At 56.7% G+C, this 14,965-nt stretch overlaps 3 protein-coding genes across 5 annotated transcripts in view; 1 reads left to right on the top strand and 2 right to left on the bottom strand.

The window, feature by feature from the left end:
• LOC105537864 (chromosome unknown open reading frame, human C7orf50) overlaps positions 1 to 14,965 on the top strand; it is a 139,789-nt gene that overhangs the window by 33,046 nt on the left and 91,778 nt on the right. The gene's annotated exons all lie outside the window — the stretch shown is intronic.
• LOC105537862 (G-protein coupled estrogen receptor 1) overlaps positions 12,718 to 14,965 on the bottom strand; it is a 4,098-nt gene continuing 1,850 nt past the window's right edge. For all 3 annotated transcript variants that reach the window (XM_011977563.1, XM_011977564.1, XM_011977562.1), the window contains one exon: positions 12,718 to 14,480. In XM_011977563.1, the coding sequence (XP_011832953.1) occupies positions 13,034 to 14,161 (1,128 nt within the window). In that variant the 5' untranslated portion in view covers positions 14,162 to 14,480 and the 3' untranslated portion in view covers positions 12,718 to 13,033. The remainder of the gene's footprint in view (positions 14,481 to 14,965) is intronic.
• Positions 14,848 to 14,965, bottom strand: part of LOC105537874 (G-protein coupled estrogen receptor 1-like) — a 7,930-nt gene continuing 7,812 nt past the window's right edge. Inside the window, exon 3 of the mRNA XM_011977575.1 lies at positions 14,848 to 14,894. Coding sequence (XP_011832965.1) covers positions 14,848 to 14,894 — 47 coding nt within the window. The remainder of the gene's footprint in view (positions 14,895 to 14,965) is intronic.

The following is a 14,965-nucleotide window of genomic DNA, read 5'->3' on the forward strand; positions in this document are numbered from 1 at the left end:
GTCTCTGTTGGGGTCTGTGCGGGGACCAGGTGGCCATCTCTGTTGGGCGGGATGGTGGTGCCATCTGCACGTGAAGAGGAGTCCACATGGCTGGCAGAGCCCGACAGCCTGAGAATGCTTGGCCGGGCAGCGTGCGGGACTCGAGGATGGGAGCGGTGAGCAGTGAGAAGTTACTTCCGCAGCATCTGCACAGTGCGTGCCTTGGAAACTCTTTCCATTTCCCATTCGTGTCCTAGATAAAGAGCATAGAAATCATACAAGGAAAGGTTTGGCAAGGAAAGCACCTCCCTCTGCCCCTTCACCTCTCCCCTCTCCCCTCCACGTGCTCCTCTCTGTTCCTGTGATATGGATGCGTCTTTCTGACGTGGCCGAACATTTAGCATGGATTCAATTTATACATGGTCTTTTAATATCATTCTTAATTTAATTTTAAAAACAAAGCCTTTTCCTCCTCTTTTTAAAAGTAAAACACACCCATTATGAAAAATACAGAAAACATGGAAACGTTTAGAAAGAGAAATGTTAGCCGGACGTGGTGGTGGGCACCTGTAATCTCAGCTACTCGGGAGGCTGAGGCAGGAGAATTGCCTGAACCTGGGAGGCGGAGGTTGCAATGAGCTGAGATCACACCACTGCCCTCCAACCTGGGCAACAGAGCAAGACCTCATCTCAAAAAATAAATAAATAAAATGAGAAAGATAAATATTTGGTACATTTTTATATGCTTGTAATTTTTTTTCTTAGGTATTTTTAAAAGCATGGCTGGCCTCCTGGTTTTGCACGTAGTGTCACCACAGTAATTTGTGGAGTGAGTAACAACCAGGATCTCACAGTTCATTGATTCCTTTGCTGCTTTTGAGATAACCACAGGCTACCCTGTGAGGCAGCCCCTGTCGTTCTCAGGCATCTGCTCTTAGAGGCTGGGGCGTCACCCTCAGGCTCGGAAGCCTGTTCTACAGCCGGCAGCAGAACCAGGCCGGCACCCTGGGTCTCCTGACTGAAGCTGTTCCCGGGGCTGTTGTCTTCTTGGCGTTGGAAGGGGCATGTCACTTGGTCACCATATTGAAATTGCTGGTCACGGTATACGTTTGGTATTTTAAGCTGAAGTGAGATTTTGTTCCAGAGGTGCCCAGAGCCTGTGGCTTGTCCATGCTCCTACCCCGGCCCTTTTACCCAGGATTGTAGTGCGTCTTCCTTCATGACAACTGTTTTTCTTTTATAAAATTGCGATACATGTTAAGAAAATAGAGAGTGCAAAAGCCTAGGCTTCCTGTCTGTCCCTCTCTTCTGCTGTGATTATCTCCACTTCCTGACTCTTCAAAGGAAGCCTCTGAATTTATTGTTCTCCGTTGAGTGAACTAACCACATTTATTCAAGGAAGCTTATTTCATTATAACATTCACTCATGTTTATAAAGAATATTAGTCACTGGTAAGTGGACAGGGTGCTCCAGAAAGTTCTTCAGTTTTGGGTCTAAAGTACCAGAATGGACAGATGAGGGTGCATATTTGTATAGTCTTTTCAAAATTATTTTTGTAGTGGTATGAGCAGATTTCCCAGGACGGAGCATTCACAGCTGGGAAAACAGTTGTTGCTTTGAAGATGGTTTTCCCAGGCACCCGGCTCACGTCTCCTGCTGTCAGGCGCATAAACAGTGTCTAGTTCAAACTTGCTGCGCTCCTGGCAATTCTGAGTGGCACGGGGTGGCCTTTCCCCGTGAGCTGCGCAGGCCCCTCGGGAGCACAGTTGCACTGACCTGGAGAAAGGCTCCGCTTCGATTTGCCTGGCACCGCGGTGGTGACGTGCAGGCGTCAGGGTGTGCGAGCACCTTGGAGCCACCAGCCTGTCAGGTGTCTGAGTTTTCATCTGCTGCTCATAGATGACGTTAATGCATTAAAGATGGATCTTGCTGTTTCCCAGGCGGGAGTGCAGTCACTATTCACAGGCATGATCATAGCTCACTGCAGCCTCATACCCTCCCGCCTCAGCCTCCCGGGCCACTGCATGCATGGCGGATGATGCTTTTCAAGGCTGGTCAATGAAAGCCAGTGTTGAGGCCCTGGCCTCAGTGCTGACAGTTGGGGTTGGCCCTCTCCAGGGCCTTTATGGCCTAACAGAGCCCTGCCCATGGTTCAGGACTCAGCAGAGCTGCCACCTCAATCCAGGCACTTTGGTCCCGCCTGGCAGTGAGATGGTAATCAGATGGGGCCGAAACCTGTGGGTGCCACGGCAGAGCCTGGTGGGTGCCAGCACGGGGCTGGTGCTTGGGTGGCACCGAGACCCCAAAGCACAGAGCCTGGAGTGTGGTGGAAACTTACCCCCTGGGCCAGGGCAGCGCTGCTATGGGCCGTTCAGGCCAGGGTTCCTTCCACCCTTCCTGCTCTCCCCTGCCCCACCGGGTGCTCTCCACACTGCCTGGTCCTTAGGAGCCCACCCCCAAGCTAGTTCCAGGTCGGGCGCCCTCGGCATGCCTGTGTCTCACCGTGAAGTGGGGACAACCGCAGACCCGTCTCAGGGGCCAGAGAGATGCCATGCGACAGTGCGCGGGAGACGGAGCACAGCCCTCTCCTGTGCAGGGTGAGGACTGTCACTGTTTGTTTTGTTTAAATTCTGTCATAAATGAAAGTGTGGTCTGAATTTCTGAAGTCGGGCTTTATAGCAGGAAGTCTGACTTTGTTAGCAGTTTCATTGGCAAATATCTCCTGATACAGTTGAACTTGGTAAATGGAAATACAAATAAGGGCTAATTCGTGTGGTGACAGCCTCCCCAGCCGCAGATATGCCAAGAGGACTGCGTGTCTGTGGGGTATAAGGTCATTTAAGGGCCAATTTGTGCGGTGACAGCCTCCCCAGCCGCAGATATGCCAAAAGGACTGCGCGTTTGTGGGGTGTAAGGTCATTCTCATGACTGTTGCATGAATAGCTGATAGCTGGGGTTTTCCTCAAAGAAACTGAATGACTGTGCCTTCCCGCGCGAGGGTTTTTCTCCAGTAGCCACTTCCACTTTGACGCTTTCACCGGAGAATCTCAGCCCAGGGGATGAAGCTTTCATCCTTGCCCAGTGTGGACACTTGTCTTTTACCACAGAGTCAGGCATGGAAGGAAGTTTAGTTTGGGTAGCATGTAAGCACCTTCCCCTGTGGTCTGTGGCATTCCGCACCGTTTATGTGTGAACTGGCCGCACCCGCGCCTCCCAGACGAGGCTGCCAGGGAGGAGGGCCCAGGAGACCCCGTCCAGACCCCAGCACGCACGCCACAGAGGTCTGCTGTCAGACATGTGGTGGGCTCCATGTCACAGGTGAGGGGTCAGGGTCTAGACAGAAGCAGGGTGTCTCTTCCTGCTCCCTGGTGTGCCCACCTCCCCGCACAATGTTTCTGTTCAAGCTGCTGCGGGGGGTGGGGCTTTTTCCTCCTGACTGTATTTTGCAGCAAGGAAGAGCTGCTGTCCTTTTTCTTACTGAGGCTCCCGGTTATGTGTCTGATGTCACTGACGCCATGCCTGCTTTCTTGCCCGTGTGCAACTTCCCAATCCCACCACACGTGCTTGCTTCCCAAGGGTGAGGTGGGCATTGTGCCTACGGGCGGCCCACCCTCAGGGAAGAATCACGGGAAGGGGCGCAGGATCGTGGTTCAGTGGGTCACCTGTTCTCCAGGTCGCCCGCTGGGGTCTCTTTCGAGTGCACCTTCCTTTCTCTCCTAAAGCTTTTTAATAAACATCCACTCCTGCCTAGAAAAAAAAAAAAGTTTTAAAAACAGGTGAATGGAAGGTGGGCATTGTTTGAAACACCCCTTTGGTTTTACCGAAGAAGCAAGACCATTCCCTGGAGGTGACAGTGACCTGGTGTTGAGCTCCAGCGTGGCCGGAGCTGTGAGCTTCACAGTCGTGGGTGAGCGGAAGAACTCGATTGTGGCTGCAGACGCCGACTTTTCCCTTCTTCTCCCCCTCCTCTTCTTATTGTAAGACACACAAATCAACAGCGGCCCACAGCTTTAGTGGGACCGCGCTGTGGAGAAGGGAACTTCCGCTCGTGCTGGGCCCAGCTCCTCGCTTTTCTCTAGGGCCGTGTGCTGTGCGTGCAGCTCTGAGTAACGCGGTTGACTTTGCTTGTGGGTGGACTTTGGATGGAGTTTGTGTTTTGCCGTTTTTTGTGTGTGTTTTTCTTTTCTGACTGGTTGCACTTGGCACCGGGCTGTTGCCTGTAGCTCTGGATGGTCAACGTGAGTGGTGCACGTGGTCCAAAGCCAGGTCTGTGGCCAGGGGACAGGCTGCCCAGTCCCGGTGGGGAGAGGGCTCTGCTGTGATGACGTCTGTGGGCAAGACCTTCTGCATTTCACACACTGCCAAGGCACTGCAGCTTCTTCCTGGCTCGGCCGGCTTGGCCACTGCCTCTTGAACCAGAGAACAGGGTGAGGGCGACCCCTGCGAGCCAAGACTCAGGAGCGAACCTCGCTTTCTGGAGGCCAAGCAGGGCTTTGTGCTGTGCCCCCAACGTGCAGCTCCTTTCTTGTGATTGCCTGGGGCAGCTGACGTCTGCCCGGGTACCGATGCCGGGAGTTCAGGTGGCCATGGCTGTGCTGAGTGGCCCTTCAGCAGGTGTGCTGTGGACAGGGCCTGGTGCTGGGACTCTCCGGTGGACACGGGACGGTCCACCCCTCAAGGAACCCAGGCTGCCCCACGAAGGCTGATCCCGGTGAGAATCAGACAGGAGGCTGAAGGTGGCAAGCTCTAGAGGTTGTCCAGGAACAGCCGCGGGAGGGGCAGGAGCAGGAAGGAAGGGGCTCTGTGTAAGGAGCCGCTCACTGTGTCCTGTTCAGAGGCTCAGTCGGCAGATGCTCGTGTTCCACAGAGCCAGCCCCTGGTCCGATGCTGCACGCAACTGCTGCGAGAGTAGCTGGGCCCCTTCCAGGACTCCCAGCAGCTGACTTCTGGCAGTAAGTTTCGGATGGAGTCCACCCCAGTACCCGGGCTCAGCAGCACCCCAGCTTCTGGGGCCTTTTGTTCTGTGCTCCTCTGGCTTTTTAACCCTTGTTCCCAGGCTCCGTCCTCCCCCCACTGGACAATGGCAGACCTCAGACCGACCGACTGCGGCAGCTGACGTTTCCCAGGAACACATCCTGGGCGTGTGCGGGAGCGGAGTCTGCTGAAGTATGCGCGCGTACACGCCTGCCCTCGTGGTGCAAGTGCCACCTCAGGGGCCACCAGACACATGACACTGCCGGGCCCATGTGCCTGAAACGGGCGGTGTCCTTCCGAGAGGACCCTGAGCCTCCCTGACGGGCCATGCCTGGGGTGGAAGGGCCTTTGCAGACCCCACCTAGGCCAGGAGCAGGGACTGCCTGGCCCATCCCCCGCGCACTAGGCTCTGTGCCTGCATCTGGGGCCTCCCGTATCTCTGCCCCTCAGCCATTCCCGGGGTACTTGCTGATGGATCGTAGGCACAGCTCTCCTTTCGGGGTGTTGTCTGTGCCTGTGGGCGAGATGGATAAAGTGCTCAGAAAGGGGTTTTTACCATAAGAACCCACAGTGGAGTCCGGGAGCCCGGGAGGCAGAGGGGACAGTGAGGGGCTCTGGCCGGGGACGTTTCACAGACAGCCCCTCCCCCAGCCCCCACTTTGTTTCCGGTAGAGCTGGGTCAGCCGACTCCCCACCTGCCAGAGAGCCAGGAAGGCAGCCAGGAGCGAAGGTCTCCAGCCACGGCTTCTGGAGGGTGCACGGCCCAGGCTCCCCAGCTGACGCCTCTTAGCGAGGTGGAGGCTTTTCCTCCCCAGGCTCAGACAGAAGCTCCGGCCACGGAGATGGGCCGGGTGCCTCCGAACTCAGACCTGTCCCTGGTCTGTGCAGCCTGCGTGTGGCACCCACAGCTGTGGCTTTGCCTGCCTCTGGTGTCCACTCTGTCCCAGAGAATTGGTCACCAGCAAGAAGAGCAACAGCGGCCCGAACAGCGGCACCCAGCCTCTGTCGGCTCCAGTGGGCTGGCAGCAGCCTAAGGAGGCCTGAGAAGAGGCCCCGTGCCAGCACACGACACATGGCGCTCCACTGGGGGCTCATATGGGGCCGGGTGCCGTGGTGGCCAGCTGGATAGGGGAACACACCTTGAAAAAGGCATGTGGCATGTACAGCATTTCCACTCAGCACCCTCCACCTGGCAACCTTCATTTAACCCAGAACATAGGCTCTCCCTCCCATTTGGCCTGCGGTGCACAGAACTGGGATGAGGGCTCAGATGTTCCTCTTAGATGAGAAATGTATTATCCAGTTGTCCATCCTCAGGTTCCATAGCTCGGATCGGAACTCCGAACCCACCCTCAGGTGCGTCTGCCGCACAGCGTCACTGGGAGTGTGCCGTGGCCGAGTTGCCGCTGTCAGGTGCCTCTGCCGCACCGTGGCCTGAATGATGTACCCTTGTCTTCTGGAGTTCTGAGCAAATCGCCCAGTGAAAAGTGTCTGCACATAGCACACGGCAGATGAGACAACCGCTTGTGTCCTCACGTGGCCATATCTGTGCGCAGGTCAGGCGGCAACACCCGGGCAGCCTGACCTGGCCCTGGCAACCGAGCTCTGCGGGAGGCGGAGCTGGCATCTCCACCTTATGAGGCAGTCCAGAGTGACTCAGTCAATTCAGCTTTAATTTTGACTAACGTTCTTTTCCTCCATTTTTAATTTAAAAGCACATCCAAAGACACCCCAGATAATGAGTTTCCCACTGTGGAGAAGAAAATAAAGCTTGAGTTACCAGGCAGTGAGTGAGAAGAGAAAACTTTAATTAGAAGCTTTTCAATAAATGTTGGAGGATGGCATCTAGGATTCCAGATGGCAGAAACCCTTCTGCTCCTAGGAAATGTTTTGCGGCTGCTAACGAAGTGTGTGTGCAGGGCGGGGCTGGCGTCCCCGTGGCCCACCAGCACGGGGCGGCCGTTAGCCAGCACTGCCCAACGGTGGCCTGTGCTTCAGAGGGACAGAATTGGTCTGCAGAGGACAGCAAGCCTCCAAGAAGGGAAGGCCGGCTGCAGGAACACAACCTCGCGCTTGAGTGGTTACTGTGGTCTCAACGGCAGCTTTACTGAGATGTAATTTACGTAGCAGAAATCCACCATTTTGAAGTGTGTACTAGTCACTGACTTGTGCAGCCATCGCCACAATCTAATTCTAGAACGTTTTCTTCACCCCCAAAGAAACCCCATGCACGTCAGCAGTGGCTCCCCAGCCCCAACTTGTCCCAGTCCCGCAGCTACTTCCCAGCCTTCTGTCCTGTGGACCTGTCTGCCCTGCACGTTTCACGTCGGCGGATGCACGCAGTGGACATTGTGCTCGTGTCTGCTTTATCTCACTGAGCGTGGCGTTTCCACTCATGTCTGCTCCTTGTGTGTGCTTTATCTCACAGAGCGTAGTGTCTCCACTTGTGTCTGCTCTACCTCACTGAGCGTGGCTTCTCCCCTCGTGTCTACTTTATCTCCCTGACCGTGACTTTATCTCCCTGAGTGTGGCGTTTCCAGGTCCACCATGCTGTAGCCTGGTCTGCGCTTTGTTCCTTTTCATGGCAGAGTAATATTCTGCTGTTGGATCGACTGATTTTGTTTCTCCATCTATCGGCTCATGGACATCTGGGCTGTTTCCACCTGTTGATTCTCGTGGACGGTGCTGCTGTGGACGTTCACGAACAAATGCTTGCTTGGATGCATGTTTCCAGTTCTTTGAGGCTGATCCGTAGGCGTGGAGTGGGTAACGTTTGTTGTGTGCGTTTGCTGTGCACCCACCCCACCTGTTGTGTGCGTCCTGCCCCCATGGAGACTCTTGGGGGTGACTCGCGCAGTCCTATCTCTTCCCTCCACACACTCCAATGTGGGCTTCCTAAGAAGCATGGTTGCCAGTCTCGGGAAATTGGTCATTGAGGCAGCACTTTTATCTCCCAGGGTATTCCACTCTTGTCGACTGACCCTGTAAAATCCTTCACGACACATTTTTCCTTCTGGTAGGGCACCCTGTCTAGGATCCGTATTGCGTTGAACTGTTACATCTCCTTCCCTCTTTCTGAGTTTGGGACGGTTGCTTTGCCTTTGTCTTTTATCACATGGGCATTTTTGATGCATGCTGGTTCCCCATCCTCATTTCCTGTTTATCTCACATTCCCTCCCGATTAGACTCAGGCTGTGCGTTCCTAGATTACAGCACGAGATGCACCCTTCTCAGGGTGTTGCATCTGGACCGGCCTCCTTGTTGGCGCTGCCCATGTGATCACCCAGCGAGGGGCTGTCCCGTCTGTGCTATGTGGTGACCTTTCCCCAAGCACTAATGAGCCGTCCATGGGGGACAGGTAGGCTCTGCAGTCCCCTGCACCTCACCGTCCCCCGAGATTTGCCCTCCATTTGTGGCTCTTACCTGCCCCCGTCTCCCTCTCTAAGCCGCAGAGTGATGCTTTTCCAACCACTTTACCAGCCAGCGCTTTATTAGAAGTGAGACTCTTTCTATTCATGGATTCATTCATTTTATTTAAATTATATTAGGTCTGTTCATTGTTGGAGTGGACTTGCGGACTCCTGTTTTTCATGGCCTATCACAGTTGTCTCTTCTTACTCATCATACTGCTCACGCTGTCCCAGCTTTGGTGAGGACATCCTGTGTCCTTTGGGTGTCACCTGACGTGCTCTTGGATCCTTTCTTGCCTCCGTCAGAATGACCTGTCTCAGGCTCATCTTGTCTCTCCCTGCCCTGGCCCAAATCAGCCATTTCTCCTGAAGCCCTGGGCCCTTCTGGAGGGTGGCAGTGTTTGGGGCCAGGCCTGGTGCAGGAGGGCTGCAGAGATGGAGCTTGGAACATGTGAGCGTGTGTCTGTGTGTGTTCAGACACATGTACACACTGTAGACACGTACTCACAAGCACGCTCAGGATGTGCACACACAGACGTGTGCGTGTACTTGCATAGTCTGTGTGCTGCTTCTTACTTTAAATGTCTAGGTTAAGCCTTGTCCTCAGCCCTGGCCTATTCCCATGGACTCCTCTCGCCTGCTCTGTCTCCCGCCTCTGCCGGGAGAGCCCCAGCTTCAGGAGCCTCCTCACATTGCCTCATTGCCCAGTTTGCGGGGCGTCTAGGATGGCTTAGGAACGGCTTCCCACCCCGCCACAGAAACACCCTCTGAAGAAGGTTTCTTTGTCGTTCTCTCCCCGGCTCCGCCCCCCCAAGACTTCAGGTAATGGGCGCAGGAGCATTAGTGAGCCCACTGCTGCCGCTTCTCACTCAGTGGGAGGTGCAGGGCCTGGGAAGGGCGGGTAGGCCCTGTCGCTCTCGTGAGGTCAAGAGTCAATTGTTAGGCACAGAGAACGATGAGGTCATGTTCAATGCTAACGCGGGGGTTTTTCCTATGCTTGCAGCTACGTACTTTTGAGCTCTTTATGGAGTTTAAAAAGCACTTATGTATAAGAGAGTTGGGTTACCAGGAAACAACGGAGCAGTTAAGACGCCTTGATTTTATCTCACCATTCGCCTGCCAAAAATAATTACATTTGCCCTGGCTCCCAGGCAAGCGCTGGAGAAGGGCGTGTGTGGCTGGGCCAGAGGCACCCACTGAGTCCCTGCCCGGCCTGTGGGTCTCTGTCCTACAGCTCTCAGCTCTGGGTTATCAAGGTTAGGGACTGCAGGGCCCAGGGTCCAAGGCTGGCTCTACTGTGTGGGGACCTCAGTGTTGGACCTGCCCTTACCACAGCCCCGTGGCTTGGCTTCTGGGTGCCTGTCACGCCTGTGACTGTCCCCAGAGCAGTGCCGCCGCCAGCTTCACAGGTTGAGAGTCTGCTTCTGGCAGCTAGATGACAGCGTGTCAGCTCTGTCCACCCAGAGCCTTGGACAAGTCCCCAGAAGAGACCTGGTGGAGAGGAGTGGCGTAGCAGGGCGGCCTGACGCTTCCACGCACTCACAGCGGTGTCTGGTGAGGGCAGGAAGGAGCAGGGTCCCTGCTGTGTCTGCGGCAGGGAGGGAAGGATGCCACAGAGTCAGCACTGTCCCCTGTGGTGGGTTGACGTGGAGGAAAGAGTTGAGTCCCGTCCCTAATATATGCCTGGGGCTCTGTTCAGATGCAGTTCCCTCCCAGATTGCCTTAGGGGAGCCCTCCTAGCTGCCATCCCTGCACTTCCTGCACAGCGGGCTTTAGAGGAGGATGGGCTGGTGACCTTGGGTGACCCCTCAATGCCCATGGCCCCCAGCTCTGTATGATTTCTTCATGGCATGGTTTTGCCAGTTAGACGCCAGGGGTTGCCGAGTGCTACAGAGGGGGCAGGACCGTGGGCTTCGAGCCAGGGGAGCGTGGCTGAATTCCCAGCTGTGTCACCCACCATTTAAGGCTTTGAGCAGTGACTGACCCTTCTAGCGCCTCCTTGGCATGGCAGGGACAGTGCCCATCCTGCGGGGCTGCTGTGAGGGGCAGGGACCAGAGCACGTTCCGTGTAGGTCTCCCCACATCAGCTCGTCAGAGCTGGAGGTCAGAAATGCCGGGTCTCTAGTGTGCGTATTTTAAAGCGTCTGCCCTTGGCCCTGTGGAAGCTGTGTGAACAGGACTGTGTGTGGGGAATGCCTGATATGAGGAGTCCACCCCACCTGCTTTCTGGGACTTGGATGGTTTTTCCCCATCAGCAACACTGAAGTCAAAAGGGGCTTTGTTGAAGCATGCGTCTTGTAAAGACAGCGCCCAGGTGTGGGGGGGTTTTGGGGGCTGCTGCCTGGCTGTCCTGAGCATTGAGTGGGGGCATCCCTGGGGAGGAGGGCAAGCCCCGTCCCTGGGGCCTGGAAGGAGCTCCCGAGCACGGCTGTCAGTGCGACGGGTATAGGCGCTCCTGAGCACGGTTGTCAGTGTGATGGCTGTGTCCCTTTAGCTGGGGCGACTTGCAGGCTCTGGAGGGGCGGGGGGGGTGCGCCAGGCCTGAGTCGTGGCCGAAGCCACGCACAGTGTTCTGTAGGACTGTGCCACGCGTGAGCCTGGCTTCTGGGTTGGCCACCCCACAGCAATCTCCACTTCCATGAGACCTGCTGGTGCATGGGAGCCACCTTGTTCCCAGGCTTCCCGGCGGGGCATTTATGGGGAAAGCAACCCTGATGGAAGTGGGCACAGAGGCTGCTCCTATAGGCCACGGTCTGGGCCAAGCACTGTTCTCCTGAGGAGCCCGGCACCATGGTGCTGGGGTCATGGAGAATACAGGCCCCACCTACCTGAGAGACCCAGGCTGCGCACAGCCACCGACACAGCCTCGTGTCCCACAGACGGGAGGGGAGGGAGTTTCCTGGGTTCACTGTGGCTGCGTTCAGTCTTTGTTGTGCCGCATCCGTTTACCACCTGCTCTTTTGCAGATGTTTTCTTTAATTGGCCTTTTCCTTTCATATGTTTGCAAATCAAACTTTATGTTACCACAAATAAAAAACAGTATCACAGCTTTAGACAGAACAGAATCGCAAACACGAGAAAAGTGAAGGGGTAGTGCAGGCGGCTCGTTCCCTTCGCCCATGCATCCCGGCTCCCTGCATGGGTTTCTGTGAAGAGGGGGCCGCAGGCACTGGTGCAGGTGCACCTTGGTAACATCAGGGACAGCTCCTGCCAGGTGGGCGAGGTGGGAAGGAGGGGAGCAACGCCAGCATCCGGCCCCGGCGCTGGAAGGAGCAGGAACCTTCCCGCCTGGGTGCCGCAGAGTGCTTGGGCCTTGCACGTGGCCGAGAGCCTGCTAGAAAGGCAGCTTTGTAGGTTGCACAGGCTACTGGACAAGGCTGAGCCCTGCCTCCTACATTCACGGGAAGCTCGTCATGGCGCCCGAGCATGACACGGAAGTACCCCCACAGCATTTTGGACAGCCTGGAAATGCCAGGGTAGGTCCGGCTGGCCGGACTCAGAGGCTGGCCCTGTGAGACTTTTCGGGGTGGCAGGGGAGGGCTGTGTTTTCTGTGAGCGGGGAGGGATTCTCCCGAGAGCCTCATGCCCACCCCACATCTCACCCCACTTGGCAGACCCCCAAGACAGAGCCTCTGGAAGGATCTGCACATGACTGTTTTATTGACAAAGGCTGAACATCGCCAGCCTCGTCAGCTTTTCTTACATTTTATGGGAAGGTTTTTATATCATCACCGCAGTTGTCCCCAGCTGTTATTTCTGTAGAAGCAAATTCGTCAGCCACACGTGCTGGAGTATTTCATTGTCCTGGCACCCAACTAGCCCACATGGCAGCTCGCACGGTCCCAGTCCACGAGTGCAATTGCCATGACGATGTCAACAAGCAGTGACTGAACCGCCTCAGAGCAGGCGGCAGACGCACAGCAGTGGGACCTTCCCGCTGCCACGGGCTGGGCACTCCGCGGAGGGCCCTTCCTGCTGCCCCGGCCGGGCGTTCCACGGAGGGCCCTTCCTGCTGCTCTGGGCCGAGGACCTCGCAGGGCTGGCGAGGCCGCACAGCGCCATTGCTGCCGTCCTGGAAGATGGAGGGTGCTCAGGCATGCATCAGAGCGTGTGTTTTCCTTTTCCTCTTTAACTCAGCGGTGCGCCAGCTTGCTCACACCTCGTGTGTTCCAGACCGTGGGTGCAGAGGACACACCGCAGCATCCAGCTGAGACCCACTAGCGTCTTGTGTCTCCAGCGTTAGTTCCCCCACAGTGGTAGACTTGCTTTAGGGTACGTGTAACTGAGTTGCGTCACCGCAGTGGCCTCTCCGTGTGACGTTCATGGTCGAGGGTGTCGGAAGCGTTTCCCATGGCGCCAGGCAGGGTGTATGGGGAGGACCATGGCGACAGGCTGGTCAGCGCTGACCTTTGGACCCTGCGGGGCGAGCGTTTTGGGATTGTAGCAATTCTGTGTGAGGAGTGAGGAGTGCAGAGTCAAGGAGGACCAGTCGTGAGGTTTCCTTAGCAGCCCCAGGGTGACCAGGCAAGTGTGACTCTCGCGAGGCCCCGAGGAGCCGGAGCCACGTCTGACAGCGGTCTAGAGACATGACATGGCCGTGCCTTGTGTCCACCCAGGTGCGTGCAGCTCCCGAGTCACACGCCGGCGGGGCCTGTGCAGCCGAGGCCGTCTACACGGCACTGCTGAACCTCACGTCCGACTGCTCGGTGCTGTCTGGAATGACGGCCTTCAGGGCGGCGTGGCAGAAGCGGTTCAGGGCCGGCAGGTTTGTTTTCTGCTCAATGTACAGCCTCAGCTTTTCCCTGAAGGTCTCCCCGAGAAAGCTGTAGATGAGGGGGTTGAGGCAGCTGTTGGAGAAGGCCGCGAGGTTGACAATGTGGCCGGTGAGCGGGTGGGCATGGCGAAAAGACTGCTTGCAGGGAGCGGCCCCGGGCTGCGTCCGCTGCAGGAGGTGCACGCTGATGAAGACGTTCTCCGGCAGCCAGCAGACGAAGAAGACCAGCACCACCGCGAGGATCATGCGGAGTGCCTTCTGCCGCCGGGGCCGCAGACCGCGGTGCCGGTGTGCCCTGACCAGCACCCGGACAATGAGGGAGTAGCACAGGCCGATGATGGCGAAGGGCACAATGAAGCCCAGCGTGACCTCGAGCCACTGCACCTCCCGGACGTCTGCGAAGCAGAAGCAGGCCTCGTCGGTGTGCTGCAGGTGCACGGCGGTGAAGGGCACCAGCGTGGCTGACACAGATGCCATCCAGATGAGGCCACAGCTCAGCCGGGCGTGGTGCTTGGTGCGGAACAGGCTGCAGCGCATGGCCCTGGCCAGGGCGATGTAGCGGTCGAAGCTCATCCAGGTGAGGAAGAAGACGCTGCTGTACATGTTGACCTGCAGGAACAGCGACATGAAGGTGCACAGCACGGCGATGTCATAGTACTGCTCGTGCAGGTTGAACACCTCAATGAGGGAGTCGGCCACCAGGATGAGGTCCGCCACCGCCAGGTTGATGAAGTACAGGTCGGGGATGGTCATCTTCTCCCGGAAGCTGATGTTCACCACCAGGATCAGGATGTTGCCCACAAAGCCGATGGGGAAGAGGAAGATGGTGTAGAGGCACGAGAGGAACAGGCCGATCACGTACTGCTGGTGCTCTGAGAGCTCGCCTGTCCCGTTCACCACGGCAGCGCCCAGGAGCGGGTGGGACAGGTTGAGCTCGGGGGAGGTGGTGTTGGGGGCTGCAGGCTGCATGGTGCCCGGGTACATCTCCAGGCCCATGCCCCAGGCTTGGGAAGTCACATCCATGTCTCTGCACCGTGCAGCTTTCAAGATTTGCCAAAAGGCTCCCAGAGCTCTGTTTTAAACAGCGAATCCATCTTTAGAAAGAAGCGTGATTCTCCCTGAAGTGAGCCCAGCATTTGTTAGACAGGAAACTCCCGAGGAGCACCTGTGGTGGTTTGGGTTGGGTTTGTGAACTGCAGAGAGTGGGAGGAACAGATGCTCCGCACGCTGGCATGGCACGTCTGTGGAGGCCAGGGTCCTCCGCGTGCTCGTCCGGCGGGCGTCCCTGCAGGTGTCAGCCGCCGTGCACTGTCCTGCGTGGAGACGCTCACTCTCTGGGTACCTGGAGAAGCAACAGGAGAGGATGAAGCCTCATTGAGTGGCCCCAGCTTTGGGATAAGGCCCGCCGCCCCTGACTGGGTGTCTGTAGAGTCTGGGTGTGTCACTGGGGAGGCCAGAACCTCAGCTTTATGGGCTCAGGAGGTGGCTGTGGTTGAGCTGAGGTGGAAGAGTCACCTGTGGGGAGTACACGGCCTTCTTTCCTGCAGGCCCCACGGCCACTCGGCTGCAGCTGGAGGTTGGACGTGGAGAACCCCCACAAGCAGGGTGTTCTCTCCCTTTATAGCCACAGAGCAGGCCTAGGAAGCAACAGGGGTGTGGGCTTGGCCACCCCAGAAAATGGCGTTTGTGAGGAGAGGGGAAAATGCATTTCAGCCGCTGATGGAGAAGTAAAACAGGAAGGGAGAGCCCGGTGTCTCTGAAAGACAGGGGGTCCGGAGAACTGGACATTGGAGCAGAATCATCTCTTACAATAAAATAGATCACAGA

The sequence above is a fragment of the Mandrillus leucophaeus genome, unplaced genomic scaffold (genome assembly GCF_000951045.1).
Source record: "Mandrillus leucophaeus isolate KB7577 unplaced genomic scaffold, Mleu.le_1.0 Scaffold180, whole genome shotgun sequence".
Classification (NCBI taxonomy): domain Eukaryota; kingdom Metazoa; phylum Chordata; class Mammalia; order Primates; family Cercopithecidae; genus Mandrillus; species Mandrillus leucophaeus.